The 25,433-nt window shown below is 37.5% G+C and overlaps 1 protein-coding gene across 1 annotated transcript in view; it reads left to right on the top strand.

Annotated features, from left to right (window-relative positions):
• Nucleotides 1–22,742, top strand: part of FAM133A (family with sequence similarity 133 member A) — a 46,571-nt gene extending 23,829 nt beyond the window's left edge. The window contains exon 4 of the mRNA XM_070366010.1: nucleotides 19,802–22,742. Coding sequence (XP_070222111.1) covers nucleotides 19,905–20,654 — 750 coding nt within the window. The 5' untranslated portion in view covers nucleotides 19,802–19,904 and the 3' untranslated portion in view covers nucleotides 20,655–22,742. The remainder of the gene's footprint in view (nucleotides 1–19,801) is intronic.
• Nucleotides 22,743–25,433: the final 2,691 nt, after the last annotated feature.

Consider the following 25,433-nt stretch of genomic DNA (forward strand, 5'->3'; position numbering starts at 1 on the left):
GAGCCAGACATGACTGAGCACTCTCAGGCAGATACACGTTTTAGATGTTTCTCTAATTTTTAGGATATCAAATTTATTTTCAAGATGAGAAATTTCATGCTAAAACAATTTGGAGTAGATCAGCCAAATAGATTACAAAATTTTGATAGGCCTGCTTATCAGAAGAGTTAAAGGATTACATAAGTAATCTGTGTTCTCACATTCAGTGCTGTTCAGCAATTTGGGGTTAGAATTGACTTGTTCAATAGAGAAAAACAGTTATCTAGAGTTACTGAGTCTGAAGTAAATCAAGAAAATGTACTGAGATCTTCAAGTTCTTGATTCAGACAATGATATAGGCAGATTATTTCAGTGTCTGTCAAAGGGTGAAAAAGATTCAGGGGAGTCTAGGTAAAAACAGCTGACTTCCTAGTGTGGAAATTTCCTATATTCTTGACTACTGCATGATAACTGTTGCTGGCAATGATATGACAAATAGGTAAAAATAACTGATATGACATGTTAAATATCAGGTTAGCAAATTCTTTGACTCAGAATATCTGTGAAAGTAGTGGATAGAGAGCATGATAATCTGGGCCATACTACAGTCTTTACTCTTTAGGAATCTGCAATCCAGTGAGGGAAAAGGAAATTACAAGTGACATTCTACATATACATGGCAGGAACACAAATAGCTATGCAAAGGGACAGAGACAGGTAATAAGTAATCTGGACTGTGCACTTCTCTGGTGACTCAGCTGGTAATGAATCCGCCTGCAATGCAGGAGACCAGGGTTCGATCCCTGGGTTGGGAAGATCCCCTGGAGAAAGGAACAGCTACCCACTCCAGTATTCTGGCCTGGAGAATTCGTATAGTTCATGGGGTCTCAAAGAGTGACATGACTGAGCGACTTTCACACACAATCTGGACTGTAAAGGGAAGAAACTCTTAGTAATTTATAGATTATCCAGGCTGATTTGAATAGTTTCCATTTGCTTTTTGCTGATTATAATTAACACTGTTCCTTAAGCATCCCCATACTTGCAGATGTGAAGAGAGATGGGAAAACTTAAATCAGTCCATTTTAGGAACTCTGTTAACCAGGTTGGGTAAAGAAAGAAATGAAAATAGTGAGTGAAATGGTGTTTTTGAGTTTTCTATACATTTCTAGTTTCCCAAGTTACTTCATTATCATTAAAGTTAGTTGTATCCACCACATGGTTATGCATAAAAACACATTGACTAGTTTAAGCTATTCTCCAACATCCAAGAAAGATTTATGCTTCATGTATCTGAAAATTCTAGATTAATATGGCAATTAATAGAACATCTGCTACAGGTTGTGCCAATTTGTAGAAACTGATATTATCAACCAATTTAAATTTTGTTAACATTAGACACTTTCCTGCTCTTTCAAGGGAGCATTTGTCCTATGACCTTCTGAACTTAAGGGATAGATGTATAGCTACAAATAATCATCATATTTTCATTAGAGTCCTCAGCTAGAATTTGTAGCCATTTTTCATGCTATTAATATAACATTCTTTAATAATGCAGGCTTTAAATCAGGCTTCCAGGGGTCCAATATTGGCTCTACTACTATCAGACATTGGAAAAATTATTTAACCTTCCTGAGACTGACTTTGCTCATCTGTCAGATGGGAAAATAATAGCATCTACTTCATGAAGTAGTGAGAATTCAATGAGATAATCCATGTAGACCACTTGGAACAACACCCATTCGTGGTGAATACTGAATAATTGTAATCATTATTACATGATTGGTGGAAGTAGTCATAGGAATATCAAGTCTACATTTATATAGACTTTAATACTTTTCAGACTATGGCCAAAAAATATTTCATTTGAACCTGGGAACAGGTGACAGGATTGAAAACTGAGACACAGAGAGGTTATGTAATTTGTCTGAGAGCACTCAGTAAGTTAATAGGGAAACTGGTCCTTCACCTCTATAATGATACTGAATTCTAATGATGATTGCTGCATCAGTGAAGTTAAACAGCCTGCCTAGTGAATTTTCCTAAAATACTTTATATGCCTTCATCAAGCCAACTCTTCCTTAGTGTTTTTCTTGGAATTGAAAACTAAGTTTTCTCCCCCTTGAGATGAATACCGAGTTATTTATTTCACATGGTTTTACAAATCAGGCAAGTCCAGCATACTAAACTTATTATTAATACAAGTTTTCACACTTTCCAATGCTTTTCAGTATTCCTCATTATTGTTTCAAATAAGCATTTATAAGTTAGTTATTATAACAAGTCTGTATGATCTGGCCTTTGAATTTTTAGGAAATTTGCATATGTAGTCATTTGTGAGATGAGAGGTGACTCATGTAAATGCACCTAGCTATGCTACTTTTAGTTTATAGCCAGTATATTCATATGTACACATTGCATCAAATTATCTATTCTGTTTTTAGAAATATACTTTAAAAAATTCATGTAACAGTGGCAGAGTACAGAAGGTAGTAATTGAAGCATTGATAGCTGAAAAAACAACTAAAGCTATTTAAAGCTGTGCATAAATAAATGTGTTTTGAACTGTGTTCCCTGGTGAAATAATAGCTTCCTTGGTTTGCTTCCTATGCTTAGGACTTATCTTTCATATGTTGTTGGAAGAGCTGACAAGTGTATCCTGGCACAACTAGATCCAGGGAAAAGTTGACAGATTTTAAACTACAACTGAGTTTGGATTCACAGTGCATTGCCTCAATAAGCATCTCATGATTCTCTTATATAAAATATATCACTTTTAACAGAAAATGTAAATAAAATTATAAGGAATAAAAGAAAGGCACAAGTCTATCTCACTTTGAACTTCTAATATATGAGTTATATTCCATTTGCATGACTGGTCAGATGTGAGTGAAATTGATTATATATGTTCAGTGCTGAAAAACACAGACAAGCTTTGTGACTTGAAGTATCTTGTCAAGGGTTTACATAAAACTTATTTATTAAATAGAAATTGGGACAATGGGGAGAAAAGATGTGGCAAACCTTACTTGAGGAGTATTTTTAATAGAAGTAATATCACACAGATGGAAAGGAACTAGTATTCAGTTAGCACTGGTTCATGTAAGGTGATCCCTTGTGTAGAGGAACTTGAATTTTCAGTGGTCCTAGGATGTTTTGGTTGCGTATGTATAATCATGAGTTACCACATCTAAACACACACAACAGGGCAAAATCTGTTGTCAAAGAAGACTCAAGAAAGTCATTAGTGAGCATCCAAAACTTATCAAGTGCACTGACAAAATAAGTACTTTTTGGGCAAATGCTTAGTTGAATTTGGGGGTGTGTGTGTGTGTGTGTGTGTATATATTATATGTACATTATATGTATTATTATATATTATATATAATATATAATGGCATTATATAATTATATTATATAATAATTATATAACACTATATACTATATATAAATATATTATATATTATTAGTATATATATTTATAATATATTTATATATATATATATATAATGGTTTTCTACAGAGTGTCTGTTATTTTGTTCATGGCTTCTTGACTAGGGCAAAATGTTAAAGGCAAAGTTGTTCTTCTGAGGGCCTTTGCTCTTTTCTTTAACTATACTCAGAATTTTCAAACATTTTCAGAAATATATGCAGGAGAGTGCCATTCCTACTAGTTGAGAAATAACCATGATATGGACTCTATTGATGATGAGTCAGTCATGTCACCTAGATGCCACATTATAGTAATCACAGTGTTTTGTGTTCCATCTCCAAATAATTTATATGTGTCATCCAAGTGCCAGGTACTTAGTTCAAGCTTAGTATGTGACTGAATAAATTAAAATAATTTCCTATGTCCTAGCTCTGTCTGCTGAAAGAGTCCAGAAGCAGCAATATTCCAATGGGGGCTAATGCAGAGGATATACAAGATGATCCTAGAGTGTCTTGTAGAATCAGAAAGTAAGGAAGTATTTAGGAGACAAAATGATAAGAGTGTGTCAAAAGGATACAGAAGCCAACTAAAAGAGCCCCTGAAGGCCAATGCTGAAATAATTTCAACAACAAAATAAGTAAAGTAGTATTGAAATATTGCCCAAAGTATAAACTTAATACTCATGATTTATACTGATACAGTGATCAAATCTCCCATACAAAAGAACTTCAAATATTTTATGTAGCTATTTCCCATCAAGGAGGTAGAGCATAAATCTACATTACTTAAGTGTGGATTGCACGTAGTGACATCCTTTCAAAGAGTGCAGTATGGAAACAGAGTATGATCTTGCAGTGGAAAAAGCTGGCAAACATTCACTACCTCAGTCTTGTGATCAACATTAACATCAATGATAAGTCACCTACACGTGTACCCTCAATGTAATGCAGTGAGAATGGTTTTTGACTTGTGTTCTTTCTTCCAAGAACTTGCAGTCTAATTCTAAACATGAGAAAAACCTCAGACAAACCCAAATTGAAGAGTGTCCTGAAAAATCAACATCTGATCAATACTCCTCTCAACGAAGAAAATTCTGACTAACTGCCAGTCTAGAAGAGCCTGGGAGACATGATTACTAAATGTTATATGGTATACTGGATGGATTCCTGGAACAGAAAAAGGATATTAACTTAAAAACTAAGGAAATTTGAATAAAGAATAGACTTTAGTTAGTATGAATGTGTCAGTATTGGTTCATTAGTTGTGGCAAATGTACATAGTAATGTAAGATATTATCAATAAGAAAACTAGATGCAAAAGATTCTTTACTTGCAACTTTATTATAAATCTAAAGATATTCTAAAACAGAAAGTTTGTTTTAAAAAACATTTTACTTCATCATCATAAAAGCTAAATAATAACAATGATTTGTTTTTCTGAATATAAAATCCAAAATATATTACTATATTAAGATAAGTAAGATGGTGAAGTACTCATTTCTTTAAAATAAACAATTAGCTAAAAGTTATACTTAAAACTTTATCCTCTCATAGCCTTTCTTTTCCATTTTATGTCTTGTATCTGCAATATTTTATTGCTGCTCTAAACTTCCTGGTATGATCATTAAGATATTAGAGACTGATCCCTTGCCATTTGACAATTCTGTAGACAGAAATAGAGGCAGTATTTCAGATTCTACACCTTTTCCCTGGAATGACAAAAGTGCCATGACACAGCTATGCCAGAGGGAATTCACCTGAAGTGAAGGCTTTTAACATAGCACAGCTTTGTATCATGTTGATTCCAGTCAAAATAAGGGATAGTTTCTCCCTCAGAACAGTCATGTTGCCAACTAGAATAGAATGTGTTGTTGCTTGAGTTTTACTTAGAAGAAAGATATCATTTTATATATACTTGCTAAAACTAGTATTTTCAGGAAATTGTCAAATATCATTAAACGTCCCCGTGAATTCCATAAAACTGACAATACACTATATTATCAGTCAGTATGAAATAGCAGAATATAATGATAATTAAAGGTATTGGTAGTATATATGTATGTATATATGTGCATATCTCATGTCAGTCAGTTCAATTATCAGTTGTGTCTGACTCTTTGCAACCCCATGGACTGCAGCACACCAGGCCTCCCTGTCCATCACCAGCACCTGGAGTTTGCTCAAACGCATGTCCGTTGAGTCAGTGATACAATCCAACTATCTCATCCTCTGTCATCCCCTTCTCCTGCTGTCCTCAATCTTTCCCAGCATCAGGGTCTTTTCAAAGGAGTCAGTTCTTCACATCAGGTGGCCAAAGTATTGGAGTTTCAGCTTCAAGATCAGTCCTTCCAATGAATGTTCAGGACTGATTTCCTTTAGGATGGACTGGTTGGATCTCCTTGCAGTCCAAGGGACTCGCAAGAATCTTCTCCAACACCACAGTTCAAAAGCATCAATTCTTCAGCGCTCAGCTTTCTTTATAGTCCAACTCTCACATCTGTACATGACTACTGGAAAAACTATAGCTTTGACTAGACAGACCTTTGTTGGCAAAGTAGTGTCTCTGCTTTTTAATATGCTATCTAGGTTGCTCATAAGTTTCCTTCCAAGGAGTAAGCGTCTTTTAATTTCATGGCTGCAGTCACCATCTGCAGTGATTTTGGAGGCCCCAAAAATAAAGTCTGCCACTGTTTTCACTGTTTCCCCATCTATTTGCCATGAAGTAATGGGACCAGATGCCATGATCTTAGTTTTCTGAATGTTGAGCTTTAAGCCAACTTTTTCACTCTCCTCTTTCACTTTCCTCAAGAGGCTCTTTAGTTCTTCTTTGCTTTCTTTCATAAGTTTGGTGTCATCTGCATGTCTGAGGTTATTGATATTTCTCCTGCCAATCTTGATTCCAGCTTGTGCTTCATCCAGTCCAGCATTTCTCATGATGTACTCCTCATATACGTTAGATACGCAGAGTGACAATATATAGCCTTGACATCTCCTTTCAGGATTTGGAAGCAGTCTGTTGTTCCATGTCCAGTTCTCACTGTTGCTTCTTGACCTGCATACAGATTTCTCAGGAGGCAGGTCAGGTGGTCTGGTGTTCCCATCTCTTTAAGAATTTTCCTCAGTTTGTTGTGATCTACAAAATCAAAGGCTTTGGCATTGTCAATAAAGGATAAGTAGATGTTTTTCTGGAACTCTTTTGCTTTTTTGATGATCCAGCGATGTTGGCAACTTGATCTCTGGTTCCTCTGCCTTTTCTAAATCCATCTTGAACATCTGTAAGCTCACAGTTCATGTACTGTTGAAGCCTGGCTTGGATACATTTGAGCATCACTTTGCTAGCATATGTGCATATGATTATCATTATTTTATAACATAGTAGACTCATTGTAATCTTAAAGCCTTTAAGTAGGTTTACGAGGCATTTATTTCAGCAGCATGATATTTAAACTTACATTAACTAGTGGTAATAAAGAACATTAATTTTCTTTGATAGAGGCTGCATCTAAATTTCCAGAGCTTTGCAGAAGAGTTGGGTGTTTTAAAGTCTCAGTTCAGTTCAGTTCAGTGGCTCAGTCGTGTCTGACTCTTTTCGACCCCATGAATCACAGCATGCCAGGCCTCCCTGTCCCATCACCAAATCCCGGAGTTCACTCAAACTCACGTCCATTGAGTCGGTGATGCCATGCAGCCATCTCATCCTCTGTCGTCCCTTCTCCTCCTGCCCTCAATCCCTCCCAGCATCAGAGTCTTTTCCAATGAGGAAACTATTCGCATGAGGTGGCCAAAGTACTGGAGTTTCAGCTTTAGCATCATTCCTTCCAAAGAACACCTGGGGCTGATCTCCTTTAGAATGGACTGGTTGGATATCCTTGCAGTCCAAGGGACTCTCAAGAGTCTTCTCCAACACCATAATTCAAAATCATCAATTCTACAGCACTCAGCTTTCTTCACAGTCCAACTCTCACATCCATACATGACCACTGGAAAAATCATAGCCTTGACTAGACGAACCTTTGTTGGCAAAGTAATGTCTCTGCTTTTCAATATGCTATCTAGGTTGTTCCTTCCAAGGAGTAAGCATCTTTTATTTTATTTTTTTAAATATAAATTTATTTATTTTAATTGGAGATTAATTAGTTTGCAATATTGTATTGGTTTTGCCATACATCAACATGAATCCTCCACAGGTATACACGCGTTACCCATCCTGAACCCCCTCCCTCCTCCCTACCCGTGCCATGGCTGCAGTCACCATCTGTAGTGATTTTGGAGCCCCAAGAAATAAAGTCTGACACTGTTCCCACTGTTTCCCCATCTATTTCCCATGAAGTGATGGGACCAGATGCCATGGTCTTCGTTTTCTGAATGTTGAGCTTTAAGCTAACCTTTTCACTCTCCTCTTTCACTTTCATCAAGAGGCTTTTTAGTTCCTCTTCACTTTCTGCCATAAGGGTGGTGTCATCTGCATATCTGAGGTTATTGATATTTCTCCCGGCAATCTTGATTCTAGCTTGTGCTTCATCCAGCCCAGCGTTTCTCATGATATACTCTGCATATAAGTTAAATTTAAATAGGGTGACAATATACAGCCTTGACGTACTCCTTTTCCTATTTGGAACCAGTCTGTTGTTCCATGTCCAGTTCTAACTGTTGCTTCCTGCATATAGGTTTCTCAAGAGGCAGGTCAGGTGGCTGGTATTCCCATCTCTTTCAGAATTTTCCACAGTTTATTGTGATCCACACAGTCAAAGGCTTTGGCAGGGTCAATAAAGCAGAAATAGATGTTTTTCTGGAACTCTCTTGCATTTTTCAATGATCCAGCGGATGTTGGAAATTTGATCTCTGGTTCCTCTGCCTTTTCTGAAACCAGCTGAAGATCTGGAAGTTCACGGTTCATGTACTGCTGAAGCTTGGCTTGGAGATATTTGAGCATTACTTTCCTAGTGTGTGAGATGAGTGCAATTGTGCGGTAGTTTGATCATTCTTTGGCATTGCCATTCTTTGAGATTGAAATGAAAACTGACCTTTTCCATTCCTGTGGCCTCTACAGAGTTTTCCAAATTTGCTGGCATATTGAGTGTAGCACTTTCACAGCATCATCTTTCAGGAGCTTTGTTAGTAGTGATGCTTTCTAAGGCCCACTTGACTTCACATTCCAGGATGTCTGGCTCTAGGTGAGTGATCATACCATCGTGATTATCTTGGTCATGAAGATCTTTTTTATACAGTTCTTCTGTGTATTATTGCCACCTCTTCTTAATATCTTCTGCTTCTCTTAAGTCCATACCATTTCTGTCCTTTGTCGAGCCCATCTTTGCATGAAATGTTCCCTTGATATCTTTAATTTTCTTTAAGAGATCTCTAGTCTTTTCCATTCTTTTGTTTTCCTCTATTTCTTTGCACTGATTGCTGAGGAAGGCTTTCTTATCTCTTCTTGCTATTCTTTGGAAATCTGCATTCAGATGCTTGTATCTTTCCTTTTCCCCTTTGCTTTTCACTTGTCTTCGTTTCAAAGCTATTTGTAAGGCCTCTTCAGGAAGCCATTTTGCTTTTTTGCATTACTTTTCCATGGGTATCGTCTTGATCCCTGTCTCCTGTACAATGTCATGAACCTCAGTCCACAGTTCATCAGGCACTCTATCAGATCTAGTCCCTTACATTTATTTCTCACTTCCACTGTAAAATCATAAGGGATTTGATTTAGGTCATACCTGAATGGTCTAATGGTTTTCGCTACATTCTTCAATTTAAGTCTGAATTTGGCAATGAGGAGTTCATGATCTGAGCCACAGTCAGCCCCTGGTCTTGTTTTTGTTGACTGTATAGAGCTTCCCCATCCTTGGCTGCAAAGAATATAATCAGTCTGATTTAGGTGTTGACCATCTGGTGATGTCCATGTGTAGAGTCTTCTCTTGTGTCATTGGAAGAGGGTGTTTGCTATGACCAGTGAATTCTCTTGGCAATACTCTATTAGCCTTTGCCCTGCTTCATTCTGTATTCCAAGGCCAAATTTGCCTGTTACTCCAGGTGTTTCTTGACTTCCTACTTTTGCATTCCAGTCCCCTATAATGAAAAGGACATCTCTTTTGGGTGTTAGTTCTCAAAGGTCTTGTATGTCTTCATAGAACTGTTCCACTTCAGCTTCTTCAGCATTACTGGCTGGGGCATAGACTTGGATTACTGTGATATTGAATGGTTTGCCTTGGAAATGAACAGAGATCATTTTGTCGTTTTTGAGATTGCATCCAAGTACTGCATTTTGGACTCTTTTGTTGACCGTGATGGCTACTCCATTTCTTCTGAGGGATTCCTGCCCACAGTAGTAGATATAATGGTCATCTTAGTTAAATTCACCCATTCCAGTCCATTTTAGTTCACTGATTCCTAGAATGTTGACGTTCACTCTTGCCATCTCTTGTTTGACCACTTCCAATTTGCCTTGATTCATGGACCTAACATTCCAGGTTCCTATCCAATATTGCTCTTTACAGCATCGGACCTTGCTTCTGTCACCAGTCACTTCCACAGCTGGGTATTGTTTTTGCTTTGACTCCATCCCTTCATTCTTTCTGGAGTTATTTCTCCACTGATCTCCAGTAGCATATTGGGCACCTACTGACCTGGGGAGTTCCTCTTCAGTATCCCATCATTTTGCTTTTTCATAATGTTCATGGGGTTCTCAAGGCAAGGATACTGAAGTGGTTTGCCATTCCCTTCTCCAGTGGACCACATTCTGTCAGACCTCTCCGCCATGACCTGCCTGTCTTGGGTTGCCCCACAGAGCATGGCTTCGTTTCATTGAGTTAGACAAGTCTGTGGTCCTAGTGTGATCAGAGTGACTAGTTTTCTGTGATTATGTTTTCCGTGTGTCTTGCCTCTGATGCCCTCTTGCAACACCTCCCATCCTACTTGGGTTTCTCTTACTTTGGACGTGGGGTATCTCTTCACGGCTGTTCCAGCAAAGCGCAGCTACTGCTCCTTACCTTAGATGAGGGGTATCAGTTCACCACTGCCCCTCCTGACCTTGAATGTGGTCAAGGCTCCTCTAGGCCCTCCTGTTCCCATTCAGCCATGGCTCCTTGGATGTGGGGTTGTGCCGAGGACCAGCCCTGGCTGATCCAGGGTATTCGAAGGGGAGACGGCGTCGGCGACCTATTCAAATGGTAATTAGAGATATAAAGAGTAATAGAATGAGGATAGCTCAGTAGGAAAATTCAGTGGAGAAAAGAGGCTGAGTAGCTTGGTTTACGCGGAAAATCAATATAACCCATGACACCAGGTTAGCTCTGACCACGGAGGCCGCAGGCGCCCTCTCGAATAGCGGAAGGTGCCCCACCTTAGACACCTTCTCGAGTGGGTCTTAGAAGCCCAGGCGAATAAGTGGTCGCAGAGGATATCCACGCTCCAGATGGAGACTTCAGCCGGAAGTTAAAGGAAAGAATGACATGGGGAGACCAAGCATTGGTGAGCAAGGCCCGTAGCTTTATTTTTAACAGGGGCTTTTATACCCTAAGTTACACATAGAGGATAATAGGGGATGCAAAGTCAGCAGTCTTTGATTCTTATCAAAAACCAGGGTTTCTTTCCTGCAAATTTATCGTATACAAATGGTTTAGGTGATTTACATCATCTTCTGGCCAGAAGGCCTACTAACATTTTATGACTCTTGACAAGAACTTATCAACAAAGACTTATTTTCTCTAAGAGTTATTATTTTAAGGTTTGGCGCCATCTTCCAAAGATAAAATTGCATTCCTATAGGGCGGATGTGTAATGGGTTTACAACAAAGAAAATAATTTATTACCTTAAGGGTCTAAAGTTACTAACACCAAGGCCACTACTTATTTTTTCTACATACCAACTATATTAATTAATACACATTCAAGGATACAATTCAGGGGATGTGAAAACTTGGCAACAAACATTGACTCATCAATGAAATCCTTTACTAGTCTTATTCTGACAGTTTCTAACTCTCTGAGAGGCTCTAAGCTATTTGAATATCTTAAGCTTCCCGTGCCTCTGGAGGCTAGGAGACTGTAAACAATCGTATGCATAGCTGCAGGAGTCCGGGTAAACTTGTCAGGCGAGTTAGAGAGCCATCTGAGGGGTTTGGATTTAAACACTCCTAATTGCCCAGGAACTTTATTAATTGGAGCTGTAAGTTAACTCTTTGACAAAGAGAGCGAGATGGTGGTGGGGGACAGCCCCCAGTAAAGTCAGAGGTGAGAGCACAAAGCAATAAAGTAGGCAGACTCTGGTTTTTGGGGGGGAAAATGCTCGAGAATATCCGGGCGGACTCCTGAGGCTCGATCCCGCCTTTGCGTATGCCGAGCCTCCTTCCTCATGACCTTTGTCATGAGCGGAATGCCTCACCGGCTCCCGGCAGGGTTGTTCCTCCCAACTGCCACACCTGGCCTTGGGCATGGGGCAGCCCCTCCTGCCTGCCACCCCTGGCCTTGGGCAGGGGATAGCTCCTCACGGCCGCCGCCCCTTACCTGGGACGTGGGGTAGCTCCTCTCAGCTGCCACCCCTGACCTTGGACGTGGGGTAGCTCCTCTTGGCCACCACCCCTGACGTCGGACGTGGGGTAAAGTCTCAGAGCTGTTGCCAACTATTTGCAAAGATTTTTCAGCTGAAGTTCCTATGTCTGTGAGAGAGAGTATGTTGCCTACAGTTTGATATATCATTAAAAATTGAATGAAATGATTTGTAAAATAGAGTAGCTCTTTAAAATAACTAGCCTTAATGATAGTGACAATTGAAATTAAGACTGTGAAACATTAAAATATGCTTTTAAGTAATTTGAATTCATATTGACTTTCACCTGAGCATGTTCAGTGAAAAATGGTCACTTTTAACATGGAGAAGTGGATATGATATCTGGTTTACAACAGTGTAGTAATGTGAATATATGCATTGCATTTGGCTTTTCCTTTTCACCTTAGGGCCTTAGCATCTGATATTCCTTGTGATTGGAACATACAGTCAACTTTGGCTCTTTTATTACTCCTTTACTCTTTAGTCACCTTCATCTGCTGCTGCTGCTGCTGCTGCTAAGTTGCTTCAGTTGTGTCTGACTCTGTGTGACCTCATAGAGGGCAGCCCACCTGGCTCCCCTGTCCCTGGGATTCTCCAGGCAAGAACACTGTAGTGGGTTCCCATTTCCTTCTCCAACGCATGAAAGTGAAAAGTGAAAGTGAATTCGCTCAGTCGTGTCCGACTCTTAGAGACTCCATGGACTGTAGCCTACCAGGCTCCTCTGTCCATGGGATTTTCCAGGCAAGAGTACTGGAGTGGGTTGCCATTGCCTTCTCCACACCTTCATCTGGCTAGCTCTAATTTATCCATCAGGTCTCAGATTACATGTTAATTGTATGTTAGTATCTCAGAGTTGACCTTCTATTCTAAGTTAGTTCACCTATTATTCATAGTGTCCTGTGCTTTTCCTTTATCATTCTAATCATGATTATAATTAATACTCACTTGTTTGATATTTGTATAATGACTTTTACCTTTACTAGATCATAATCTCCATGGGATATAGCATAGTATCTGGTGCATAATAGATGATCAAATGGGAGTTGCTATAAAAATGAATGAACGGATAATTGTTATAATACTTAGATAATGAGAAAGGCTGTTACAGTTTGTATCCATTATTTATACAAAATCAGCATACTTAGTACAAATGAATAGAGATAAAGAAAATAAAGTTTCTCTTCTAAAATAGAAACAGAAAGTAAGCCACAGTACTTTTAAGACAGAGTACTTGAGCAGGAGACTTTGTTGCTGTTATTTTTTTTTTTCTCAGTATTATCTTCTGAGAAAAGAGCACACAGATTCTGCAAGTCTGAAGGCCTCCCACAACACTTGTCTGGTATTATTCCAAATTGTAACTATTGTTCTCAAAACTCCTATGCTATCTCAACCTGTCAATCGTAGCAGATGATCTTGGCATGTATGATTGAGTGAAAATGAAGGCTTTATGTGAGAAATGCTTCAAATTTCCCCCTTTCATCTTCCCTGTCACTAACAAAAGAAAAAAAAAAAAAACTATACCAATACTCTTTATTCTTTTCCTCTGCTCTTTCAAGAAGGGAGATCCTCCAACTATGCCTTTGATTCCTCTCTGTTTCTTCTATGGTTTTGCCACAAAGAATTATTGCCTCTCTTTCCTGTCTTCTTTAAAGTCTTTCTATTTAAACATCATCGGCCTCTAAATATGTTTAAGTTTCTTCTGTGATAAAAACAAACATGAGGAAAAAATCATTTTTTGAAAATTCTTCATCTCTCTTTGGGCTTCACTGGTGGCTCAGCTGGTAAACAATCTGCCTGCAATGCAGGAAACACAGGTTCAATCTCTGAGTCAGGAAGACCCCCTGGAAAAGGGAATGGCTACCCACTCAAGTATTCTTGCCTGGAGAATTCCATGGACAGAGGAGCCTGGCAGGCTGCACTCCATGGGGTTGCAAAGAGTCAGAAATGACAGACCAACTAACACATACCCTATGTCTGTAATTTCTCACCTCCAGTTTACTCTTTAACCCTCTGTCAACTGGTCTCTGCCCTAACTAATTGAAATTGTGTTAGCAAAAGTTACCAATAATTTCTTGACAGTCAAATATAATGGGCATTTTCAGATTTTATCTTATTTGACCTATTTGACTTAGTATAGTTGTCCATAACATCATTTTTTTCTGGATTTTTTAAAAGTTAAACTTAATACCTGCTCATTGTAAAAAGTATAAATAGTATAGGAAAACTTACAAAAGGAAATAATGCCTTCTCATATGCAGAGATAACCAGTAGTTACATTGGTGAACTTTCTGTATGTGTGTACTATAATTCATACAACCTGTTTGTTCTTGATGAGCATTTAGGTTTTTTCCTCAAATTTTAATGTTTAGAAATCCCTCAAGTGAAATTTATGAACCTTTAAGGATGATTGCCCTCACCTTGAAATGTTACTCTCCCCACTGTCTTTCTGTAACCCTACTTTATTTTCTGATACTGCTGTAGCTCTTACCACTCTGGCTAATTTTCTGATGTCTTCTTTGTAAGTTTTACTTTCTCTGCCAGCCCCTTGTGTGTTTTTCATTTGGAACCAGTGCTCAAACCTTTTTTTCATATGAAATATTCCCTCAAGGTTATTTAATTTTCTCTCATGACTTTAGCCATCACGCAGTGACTGCCAATCCTGTATCTCTAACTCAGGTCACATTCCAGAGTTTTATCACCCATACATCCAATTTCCTACATGTAGGTTCATTCACATGTTTCAAGCTTTATAAATCTAACATTGAACCTAGAACTTTACTCAAAGTCTATGTAATTTCCTATATTATCCAGTCATTGGCCTTTTATCTTGTCTCACAAGCCAGAAAAAGCAGAGGAACCAGAGATCAAATTGGTAACATCTGTTGGATCGTAGAAAAAGCAAGGGGATTCCAGAAAAAAAACATCTACTTCATTGACTATGCTACAGCCTTTAACTGTGTGGATCACAACAAACTGTGGAAAACTTTTTAAAGAGATTGGAATACTAGACCACCCTACCTGCCTCCTGAGAAACCTGTATGCAGGTAAAGAAGCAACAACTAGAACCAGACATGGAACAACAGGCTGGTTCAAAATTGGGAAAGGATTATTTCAAGGCTGGATTGAAAAGGATTCAATAAATAAAGGATTATTTAAGCAGGTGTATTGTTACCTGCTTAAGTATTATGCAGTGTATATAATGCAAAATGCCAGGCTGGATGAATCACAAGCTGGATTCATGATTGCCGGGAGAAATATCAACCACCTCAAGTATTCAGATGATACCACTCTAATGGCAGAAAGCTAAGAGGAACTGAAGAGCCTCTTGATGAGGGTGAAAGAGGAGAGTGAAAAAGCTGGCTTAAAATTCAACATTCAGAAAACTAAGATCATGGCATCCAGTCTCATCACTTCATGGCAAATAGATTTGGAAAAATTGTAAATAATGATAGATTTTATTTTCTTGGACTCAAAAATCACTGTGGATAGTGACTGCAGCCATGAAATTAAAGACATTTTGCTCCTTGGAAGGAAAGCTATGACAAACCTAAACAGCATGTTAAAAACCAGAGACATCACTTTGATGACAAAAGTCCATATAGTCAAAGCTATGTTTCTTCCTGTTGTAATGTTACAGATGTGAGAGTTGGACCATAAAGAAGGCTGACCACCGAGGAAGTGATGCTTTTGAAATGCTGAGAGTCCCTTGGATTACAAAGAGATCATACCAGTCAATTCTAAAAGAAGTCAACGCTGACTATTCATGGGAAGGACTGATGCTGAAGCTGAAGCTCCAATACTTTGGCCACCTGATGTGAAGAGGCAACTCATTGGAAAAGACTGGTGCTGGGAAAGATTGAGGGCAGGAGGAGAAGGGAGAGACAGAGGACGATGATTAAATAGCATCACCAACTCAATGGATGTGAGTTTGAGCAAACACCGGGAGATATTGAAGGATAGGGAAGCTTGCAGTCCTGCAGTCCATCGTGTTGCGAAGGGTCGGACACTGAGTGACTGAACTACAACAAGGCAGAACCTTTCCCTAGATTCCTTTCTCTTCCTCATGCTTTGTATCTAATTGCTCGTTAATTGCAGTAGAATCTCCTTAGTATGTCTCATATTTCCCCCTTTTTCACTCATAATACCACTATTTTTATTTCAGACTCTTCCCTTATCTGTATGAATACCTGAATTAACCTCATTGTCTTCAGGTTTACCTACCTCCAGCTCATCTTTCGTGCTGTAAGAAATTGTCTTTTAAATACTCAAACGTGATCGTATCACTCTCTTGCTTAAAATAGTCACTGTCTCCCCATTAGCTTCATTATAAGTTCCATAGAATAAATTAAAACCTCAGCATCTCATTCAAACATTTGTGAATTGGTTTTTGCCTGTCTTTCTAGATGATATTAAGACTAAGTTTCAAGGAAATGTAATTAGAATGGATTATGCTATTTCAAGTGTGCAGTAGTGGAAACAACCACCAATTGAATGTGAACTAAAATCCTTAAAGGCATTTGATGATCAAGTATGTGAAACAATGATATTTGACAGACCTTTGGGTTCCAGTAAGAGGGAAAATGACAAAAATACTTAAGAGAACTGAAGAGGAGGGAGAGTAAGTTAACAGAACAAATCAAATCCAGAAACTATTACCAAGAGTAACTGTAAAAATCTGTGGCATTGAGCTTATGGTGGGTAGGTATATTAGGTCGACTTAAAGGGTCAAGTCAGGATGGAGACTGACATAAAAATCCGTGACATATCTTATCTTTCCCTTCAGACTTTGTGTTGGCTTCCTAACAAATATAGAACAAAATCTAAGATGTTAAAATGATCTAAGAAGGCCTCTACGATCAGGCTATTTACTTCCTATGCAGCCTCACCTCCTGCTACTGCCCTCTTTCGCTTTAGGCTCCATTAACACTAAATGCGGTGATCTTTCAAGTCTCTTTGTTTTTTTCACGTATTTTTTTTTTCAGGTAAATCCAAATTTTATTTTTTTATTTTTTTCCAAGTTTACACTTTATTTATTTTTAATATAAATTTATTTATTTTAATTGAGGGCTAATTACTTTCAATATTGTATTGGTTTTGCCATACATCAACATGAATCTGCCACGGGTGTACACGTGTTCCCCATCCTGAACTCCCCTCCCACCTCCCTCCCCGCACCATCCCTATGGGTCATCCCAGTGCACTAGCCCCAAACATCCTGTATCCTGCATCGAACCTGAACTGGTGATTCGTTTCTTATATATTATACATGTTTCAATGCCATTCTCCAAAATCATCCCACCTTCTCCCTCTCCCAGAGTCCAAAAGACTGATCTATACATCAGTGTCTCTTCTGCTGTCTCGCATACAGGGTTATCATTACCATCTTTCTAAATTCCATATATATGCATTAGTATACTGTATTGGTGTTTTTCTTTCTGGCTTACTTCACTCTGTATAATAGGCTCCAGTTTCATCCACCTCATTAGAACTGAGTCAAATGTATTCTTTTTAAAAGCCAAGTAATACTCCATTGTGTATATGTACCCACAGTTTTGTTATCCATCCGTCTGTAGATATCCATCATGTCCTGGCTATTATAAACAGTGCTACGATGAACGTTGGGGTACACATGTCTCTTTCAATTCTGGTTTCCTCCGTGTGTATGCCCAGCAGTGGGATTGCTGGATCATAAGGCAGTTCTATTTCCAGTTTTTTAAGGAATCTCCACACTGTTCTCCATAGTGGCTGTACTAGTTTGCATTCCCACCAACAGTGTAAGAGGGTTCCCTTTTCTCCACACCCTCTCTAGCATTTATTGCTTGTAGACTTTTGGATCGCAGCCATTTTGACTGGCGTGAAATGGTACCTCATTGTGGTTTTGATTTGCATGTCTCTGATAATGAGTGATGTTGAGCATCTTTCCATGTGTTTGTTAGCCATCTGTATGCCTTCTTTGGATAAATGTCTGTTTAGTTCTTTGGCCCATTTTTTGATTGGGTCGTTTATTTTTCTGGAATTGAGCTGCAGGAGTTGCTTATATATTTTTGAGATTAATTATTTGTCCTTTGCTTCATTTGCTATTATTTTCTCCCATTCTGAAGGCTGTCTTTTCACCTTGCTTAGAGTTTCCTTTGTTGTGCAGAAGCCATGTATTGTTTCTTCTGCCTAGAATGTCTTTCAGTTCCTTATTTCCTCAGTGAACTCCTATTTATTCTTCAGAACCTTGTACTGGCATCACCAACTTCAGGAGCCTTCTCTGAATGCACCTCTCTCACAGAGTTACCCATCCATCAATCCACTCATTTGTTTGTTTATTATTGAGCAAATATTTATTGAGTACTTAGTGTGGACCAGATGCCATGTAAGGTACTGGGAACATCATGGCTAGAAGACAGGCCAAATGTGACTTTTACCCTTCTTGGCCTTATATTTAGAAATGAATACACATATGCATATGCACGTGAACACACACATGCATTCACACACACACAAATACACATTCAAATAGATAAAGAAAATAATCATCAGTTTTCTAAGTGCTATGAATATAAGAGGCAAGAAACCGTTATACAGAATAATGAGTGTAAGGGATAGATACAGAAGCAACATAGTATAAGGTTGAACCATGTGAAATTGCTAGTATTTGACTATTTTTGTTTATTATAATTGGTGATTTTATATAGTTCAACCTAATAGTTGCCTTTCTGAGGAACTGACTTTAAACTTAGATCTGAAGATAAGGTAAACTGGCTAAGGTGGCTAAGCTTGAAGCTTAGCATGTTCCAGAAACCAAGAGAAAACTGGAAAAGATAGAATTGAGAAAACTGTTGAAATGTAAGAGCTATAAGCAGGACAGATTGTATTGGATCTTTATAGGAATTTGGATTGATTTTCATTAAAATATAAAGCCACTAGACTATTTTAAAATCCTTCTGATTTCAGTGTGGGACTGAGAGGGAAGAGAATAAGGGCAAAAAATAGGGCTATCAAGAAGTTGATGTCAAGAGGCAATATAATGTGTTAAGTGTACAGGGTTTGGCTTCATGCTGCCTTGATTTAAATCCTGGTTTTACCATTTGCCATTTATTATTTCACTTTATGCAAGTTACTCAAACTCTCTAAGCTTCAGTTTCTTCATTTGTATAATAGGATAATGACGGGATCAACTTCATAGGATGTTGATCTATGACTAACCTCTAGACTAGTCTAGAGACTGAATAAGATAATCCACTGCACAACACTGAGCAGTCCCCGGCATCTAATAGAGATTAATAATCCAAATGACAGGTGACAGTACCTGCACTATTTTGATGACAGCCTATTTGAAGAGAAGTGAACAAACATGAAACCTTTTGTTGTGGGGGTTTAAGCAGCAAGTTTTATTAATGAATTGGATATGTGAATTGAGGGAGAAGGATTTTTCAGGCATCACTCCTAGGTTTCTGTCAAAGAGTGGAATGGATTGTGCTGCACTCTGCTAAAATGGGGACGGTGTGCCTGGTACAGAATTTGGCCACAGAAATTTCTCTCTCATTATGCCATATAAGGCAGAATGAAAGAAAGAAAAAAGGAAGGTAAGTACCATACAATATAAAAAGAAATAGTTATTTAAAATTTAGATAACAGTCAGAACCTTACATGAGATATGAAAAACACTTCATGTTATATTTATACCACAATGTCTAAAACATGTAAAACTTTTGTGTATATATTATTTTTTCTCAAAGTCTAAGATTTTGTAAATCTTTCTACCATACTATGTGATAAACAGTGAACAATTAAACTTATGTGCTTACTTTGTCTTATATTAAGGGCATTTTGTAATCATTCCATCTGTTTCTCTCACAGAATGAAACCTGCTTGGTATACCAGCAGATGAAGAATTTAAGGAGGGTGTCTGTCTTTATTCTCTTTAGAAACTGAGAGTCTGCTCTGGGAACCATCAGGCACCATGGGGAAGCGGGACAATCGGGTGGCCTATATGAATCCTATAGCAATGGCCAGATGGAGGGGCCTATCTCAATCTGCAGGCCCAACAATACAAGATTATCTGAATCGACCAAGGCCCACCTGGGAAGAAGTGAAGAAACAATTAGAAAATAAAAAGAAAGGCTCCAAGGCATTAGCTGAATTTGAAGAAAAAATGAATGAGAACTGGAAGAAGGAACTAGAAAAAAGCAGAGAGAAATTATTAAGTGGAAATGAGAGTTTATCCAAAAAAAGAGACAGAAAGAAAAAGAAAAAGAAGAAATCTTGTCGGTCTTCATCTTCTTCTTCATTAAGCACTGATTCTTCAAGCAGTTCCCCAGATTCTGAAGATGAGGAAAAGAAAGAAGGAAAAAAGAGAAAGAAAAAGAAGAACCATTCATACAAATCATCAGAAAGCTCTCCATGTGATTCTGAATCAGAGAGCAAGGAATCTGTAAAAAAGAAAAAGAAGTCAAAGGATGAAACAGAGAAAGAAAAGTGTATTAGAAATCTCAGCAAAAAAAGAAAGAAAACTTGTCCTGAGGATAAACCTTTATCATTGGAGTCCTCATCAGAATCAGATTATGAAGAAGAGATGCAAACAAAAAAGAAGAGAAGACGTGAAGAGCAAGAAAAAGGAACAGAAAAGGCAAAAAAGAAGAAGAAGAAACAGTACAAAAAACATAGTAAGAAGAAGAAAAAGAAATCAGATTCAAGTCACAAATCAGTATAGTATCAAGAAAAAAATAGGAAGATTTACCTGTTGAAAAAATCAAGAAAGGTCTATAGGAAAATTCAACTGTGAGTGTTAGAGCATATTTACCAAAATGCATGAGTTTCCCTGTGTTAGTAGAATTATTCCTGGACTTTGTTGCCAGTCAAATGCCACTGTGCCAGAAAGGGCCTTAATTGTTGCCTGCAGCTTAAATGTAGGGTTTTGTTTTGTTTACATGTTTTTCCCTCCACTGGCTAATTTCTCTGAGAGCTAAAATCGTGTCGTCATACTAGTGGTTAAAATGTTTAGAATTAAATTAAATGTTTTAGATGATAAATAATTCTGACCAAACAATGTATCTAATGTCAAAAGTATCTAATTTGGATACATCTTTAAAATATATTCAGAAATATCCAGGCAACAATAGTTGACCTTTTTGAAGCATGGACTTAACATTAATGTCTCAAAATATTTACATTTGAAGATTAAAATTTAGGTTTTTTTCCTCCTTAATAAACTTTTGTTTACATGGGGAAAGGGCTGTGGGGGGAAAAGAGTTTGCTATCACTTTGGCGAGCTGAATAGTGTGCCTTTGATACTTACACATCCTATTTTTGCTAGTGCAGCAGCCATTCTTTTTACTTTGTAATGTATGCTGCTTCACATGAACAAGAAAGACAGCAATTTACAGTATATGTAAAACCCCAGTTTTATAAAACTTATCTCCACTTCCACAGTAGTAAATAATATTTAGTGTTAGAGTGTTACATGATTTGAATTAACTTTGATACCCTTTGGAGGAGAATCATTTTAAATAGACCCTGGTATTTTTTTTTTTATTAATAAATCTTTATCCTGAAATGTTTTGCATGTTTCATACTATTAAGTTTTGATTATCCAGGGACATTCTATATAAACAATAATCCTTTTTTTAATATGATTTACACTTAGGGTACAAGTTTCAAGCTTTTAATTTATTAATCTTACTATATTAATTTCATTACTGTGTTTGACTGCATACTTTCCAAAATATTTAGCATGTAAAAAGAAGGTTATAAAAAATATTTAATGCCTTCATATTGAAGCTGGTTTACTATAAGCAAGTTGAGTGCCAGACCTCTAGTACACTGTATGTCTTGTTACATAAAACTACTGCCAAAATCTTAGTATGCTGTTTAAAAATTTGTTGTCTTAAGCGTTAATATTGAATTAAAATAAAAGTTAAATTAGGAGAATATAGTCTGTTTCATATTTTACTAAGATTTGGAGTTTGTTGCCTCATGTTTGTTGCTGATTCATGTTTACCACTATGCTGAAATAAGTTGAAATTTATTTTTGCTTTACATATTTTATATAAGAGCAATATGAATTATAAATTGATGCCTAAAAACACCCATTACAGAAGATGTGCTAATTGTAATGTCATATGTACAAAGTATTTTGGCATGAGGAGAGAATAGATAGCTATTTTTTTAAGTAGCTGATTTTATGTCAGCTCCCTTGAGTCACAAGTAAAATTATTATAAAGATAGAAAACATCTGGTACATAAATAACATATTGACTCCCCCAATTTTTGCAGTGCATACACCAGATTCTCTCAGTAACATTCTTGGAACATTATAAATGTAATGCCTTGTTAGGTCACACTGAAGCTTCATAACTGTAGCTGTTTCCTAAAATATAGCTATATCTATATGCCAATAAAAATATTATATTTAAGGGAAATTTTTATCCATATAGAGTTTTCCAAAATTATTTTTTATTAAAATATTAAAAAGCATGTATTATTTGTAGAATGTGGCAAAGACATTAACAACTATCAAATATCTGTGGGCTCGCATTCACTTCCCAGCCCCTTGTAGTTAGGCAATGCCATTTATTACTTCCAGCAGAAGGATTACAGAGAGATTGTAAACAAAAGTGATGTGTCGTTTCAGTACTGGTGCAGTAAAAAGTCTTGTGTGACCCTCCAGCTCTCTTTACCTGCCATGTGGACCTGAAAGCAGTGTGCTCCAAATAGTGTACCTACAAGATGGATGCAACCTGTATCTATGTTTGTAAGGGACCTGCCCTGAAGAGCTGATGGACTTGGGGTGAATGTTTTGAGTGTGAGAAATAAACTGTTATGCGTCAAGCCACTGGGATTTCGGGTCTTCCTTTTCATTACTGCAGCAATCAACTATCGTATTCTGAATAGTAACATACAACTCTAGAATGTCTGTTTCATTATTTACATAAAATAACTCACTTATTTCTATCACATCTTCATGTAGTCAGCAGAATGATTCAAAAGTAAATCAGTTATCCTATAACAGAAGGAAATGTTATTTTATTTGCATTGGTTTTTATGTAATGACTGAAGAAGAGGGTGGCCTAGGATATTTCACACTTATCAGCAATAATAACTGCCTAGGAAGTAAAACTACTTCATTATTCCTCTTATCATGGCCAAAACAATCTTCTAGTAAAGGTTTTCGGAAGATAGTTTTAAAGCACTCATAGGAATCAATGAAGAATAGGGATGCTATTTTTTACGTATAAGTATAGACGGTTAAAAAAAAGTGATAAGGAAATATGTAGAAGACAATAGACTAAATAGATTTAGGTGAACATTTAATATGTTGCCTACAGACTAAAAGCTGAATAAGTTATCCCTTATGTGAAAAGCACTACAATTGTTACTAGTAAATGTATGCTATGTGATTCATAAGAATAGCTTTAGACAAAATATTTAAGTAAATTTGTGGGATGGGAAGCAGTGGGAAAGTCAATAAGAAAGTAGACAAGAGGTGGGGGGAAACCAATACAATCTAGATTAAGAATGTAATTGCAAGCAGAAAAAGAAAAAAATTAAAAGATCTCAGACTGAAGATAAAGATTATATTGGAGATAAGGAGAATGAATAGAATTGGGGGTTCTGGTTTTGTATCTTGTGATACTTTATTTGGCTATTACAAATTTATTTTGAGAAAGATTCACCTTTGACATTGTAGTTCTGTGGTCATTTTCTGTTTGACCATATTTATTTTACCGAAAAAAAGAAGTATTTAATTTGTGATGTAGGTTTGAATCTATTTCATGACTAATGAAAATTGTAGTCAAACATTCAAGGATACCTATGTACTTCAGAGCTGAACTAGTTTTCTTAACCCTACTTGAGCTGCAAATAAGACGTGTTCTTTCTTCATGACTCTATCACTTTTGATTCTTATGACACATACATCAATCTATCTTTTTCTTGTTGTTGTTCAGTTACTAAGTCATGACTGACTTTTTGCAAGTTTATGGACTACAGCATCCCAGGCTCCTCTGTCCTCCACGATCTCCTGGAATTGATTAAAATTTATGTACATTGAGTCAATGATGCTATTTAGCCATCTCATCCTCTGTTCCCCCCTTCTCCTTTTACCTCCAATCATTCCCAATATTGGAGCCTTTTCCAATGAGTCAGCTTTTTGCATGACGTGGCCAGAGTATTGGAGCTTCAGCTTCAGCCTCAATCCTTCCAATAAATATTCAAGGTTGATTTCCTTTAGAGTTGGTTGATTGATCTCCTTGCAGTCCAAGGGACTCTCAAGAATCTTCTCCAGCACCACAATTCAAAAGTATCAATTCTTCAGCACTCAGCCTTCTTTATGGTCCAACTCTCACATCTGTATATGACTACTGGAAAAACCATACCTTTGATTATGTATAATCTTTCCTGGTAACTTAGTTGGCAAAAAATTCACCTGAAATGCAGAAGACCCTGGTTTGATTCCTGGGTTGGAAAGATCAGCTGGAGAATAGATAGGCTACCCAGTCCTTGGGCTTCCCTGTGGCTCAGCTGGTAAAGAATCCGCCTGCAATGTGGGAGACCTGGGTCCTATACCTGGGTTGGGAAGATCCTCTGGAGAAGAGAAAGGCTACCCACTCCAGTATTCTAGCCTGGAGAATTCCATGGACCAAATTTCACACTTATTTCACACTTTATATTTCCTTATCACTTTTTTTAACCGTCTATACTTATACATAAAAAATAGAATCCCTATTCTTCACTGATTCCTATGAGTGCTTTAAAACTGCCTTCCAAAAACCTTTACTAGACGATTGTTTTGGCCATAATCAGAGGAATAATGAAGTAGTTTTACTTCCTAAACAGTTATTATTGCTGATAAGTGTGAAATATCCTGTATTTCACACTTATAGTCCATGGGGTCACAAAGAGTTGGACACGATTAAGTGACTTTCACTTTTACTTTGATTATACAGACCTTTGTCAGCGAAGTGATGTCTCTGCATTTTAATATACTATCTAGGTTTGTCATAGCTTTCCTTCCCAACAGCAAGTCTTTTAATTTCATGGCTGCAGTCACTGTCTGCAGTGATTTTGGAGCCCAAGAAAATAAAATCTGTCATTGCTTCCAATTTTTCCCCTTCTATTTGCTGTGAAGTGGTGGGACCAGATATCATGATCTTAGTTTTTTTAATGTTGGTTTCCAGCCAGCTTTTTCACTCTCCTCTTTCACTCTCATCAAGAGTCTCTTCAGTTCCTCTTTGTTTTCTGCCATAAGGGTGGTATCCTCTGCATATCTGAAGTTATTAATATTTCTCCCGGAAATCTTGATTCCAGCTTGTGCTTCATCCAGCCCAGCATTTCACATGATGTACTCTGCAAATAAGTTAAATAAGCAGGGTGACAATATACAGCCTTGTCTTACTCCCTTCCCAATTTTGAACCAGTCAGTTGTTCCATGTCTGGTTCTAACTGTTGCTTCTTTACTTGCATACAGGTTTCTCAGGAGACAGGTAAGGTG

The sequence above is a fragment of the Bos mutus genome, chromosome X (assembly GCF_027580195.1).
Source record: "Bos mutus isolate GX-2022 chromosome X, NWIPB_WYAK_1.1, whole genome shotgun sequence".
Classification (NCBI taxonomy): domain Eukaryota; kingdom Metazoa; phylum Chordata; class Mammalia; order Artiodactyla; family Bovidae; genus Bos; species Bos mutus.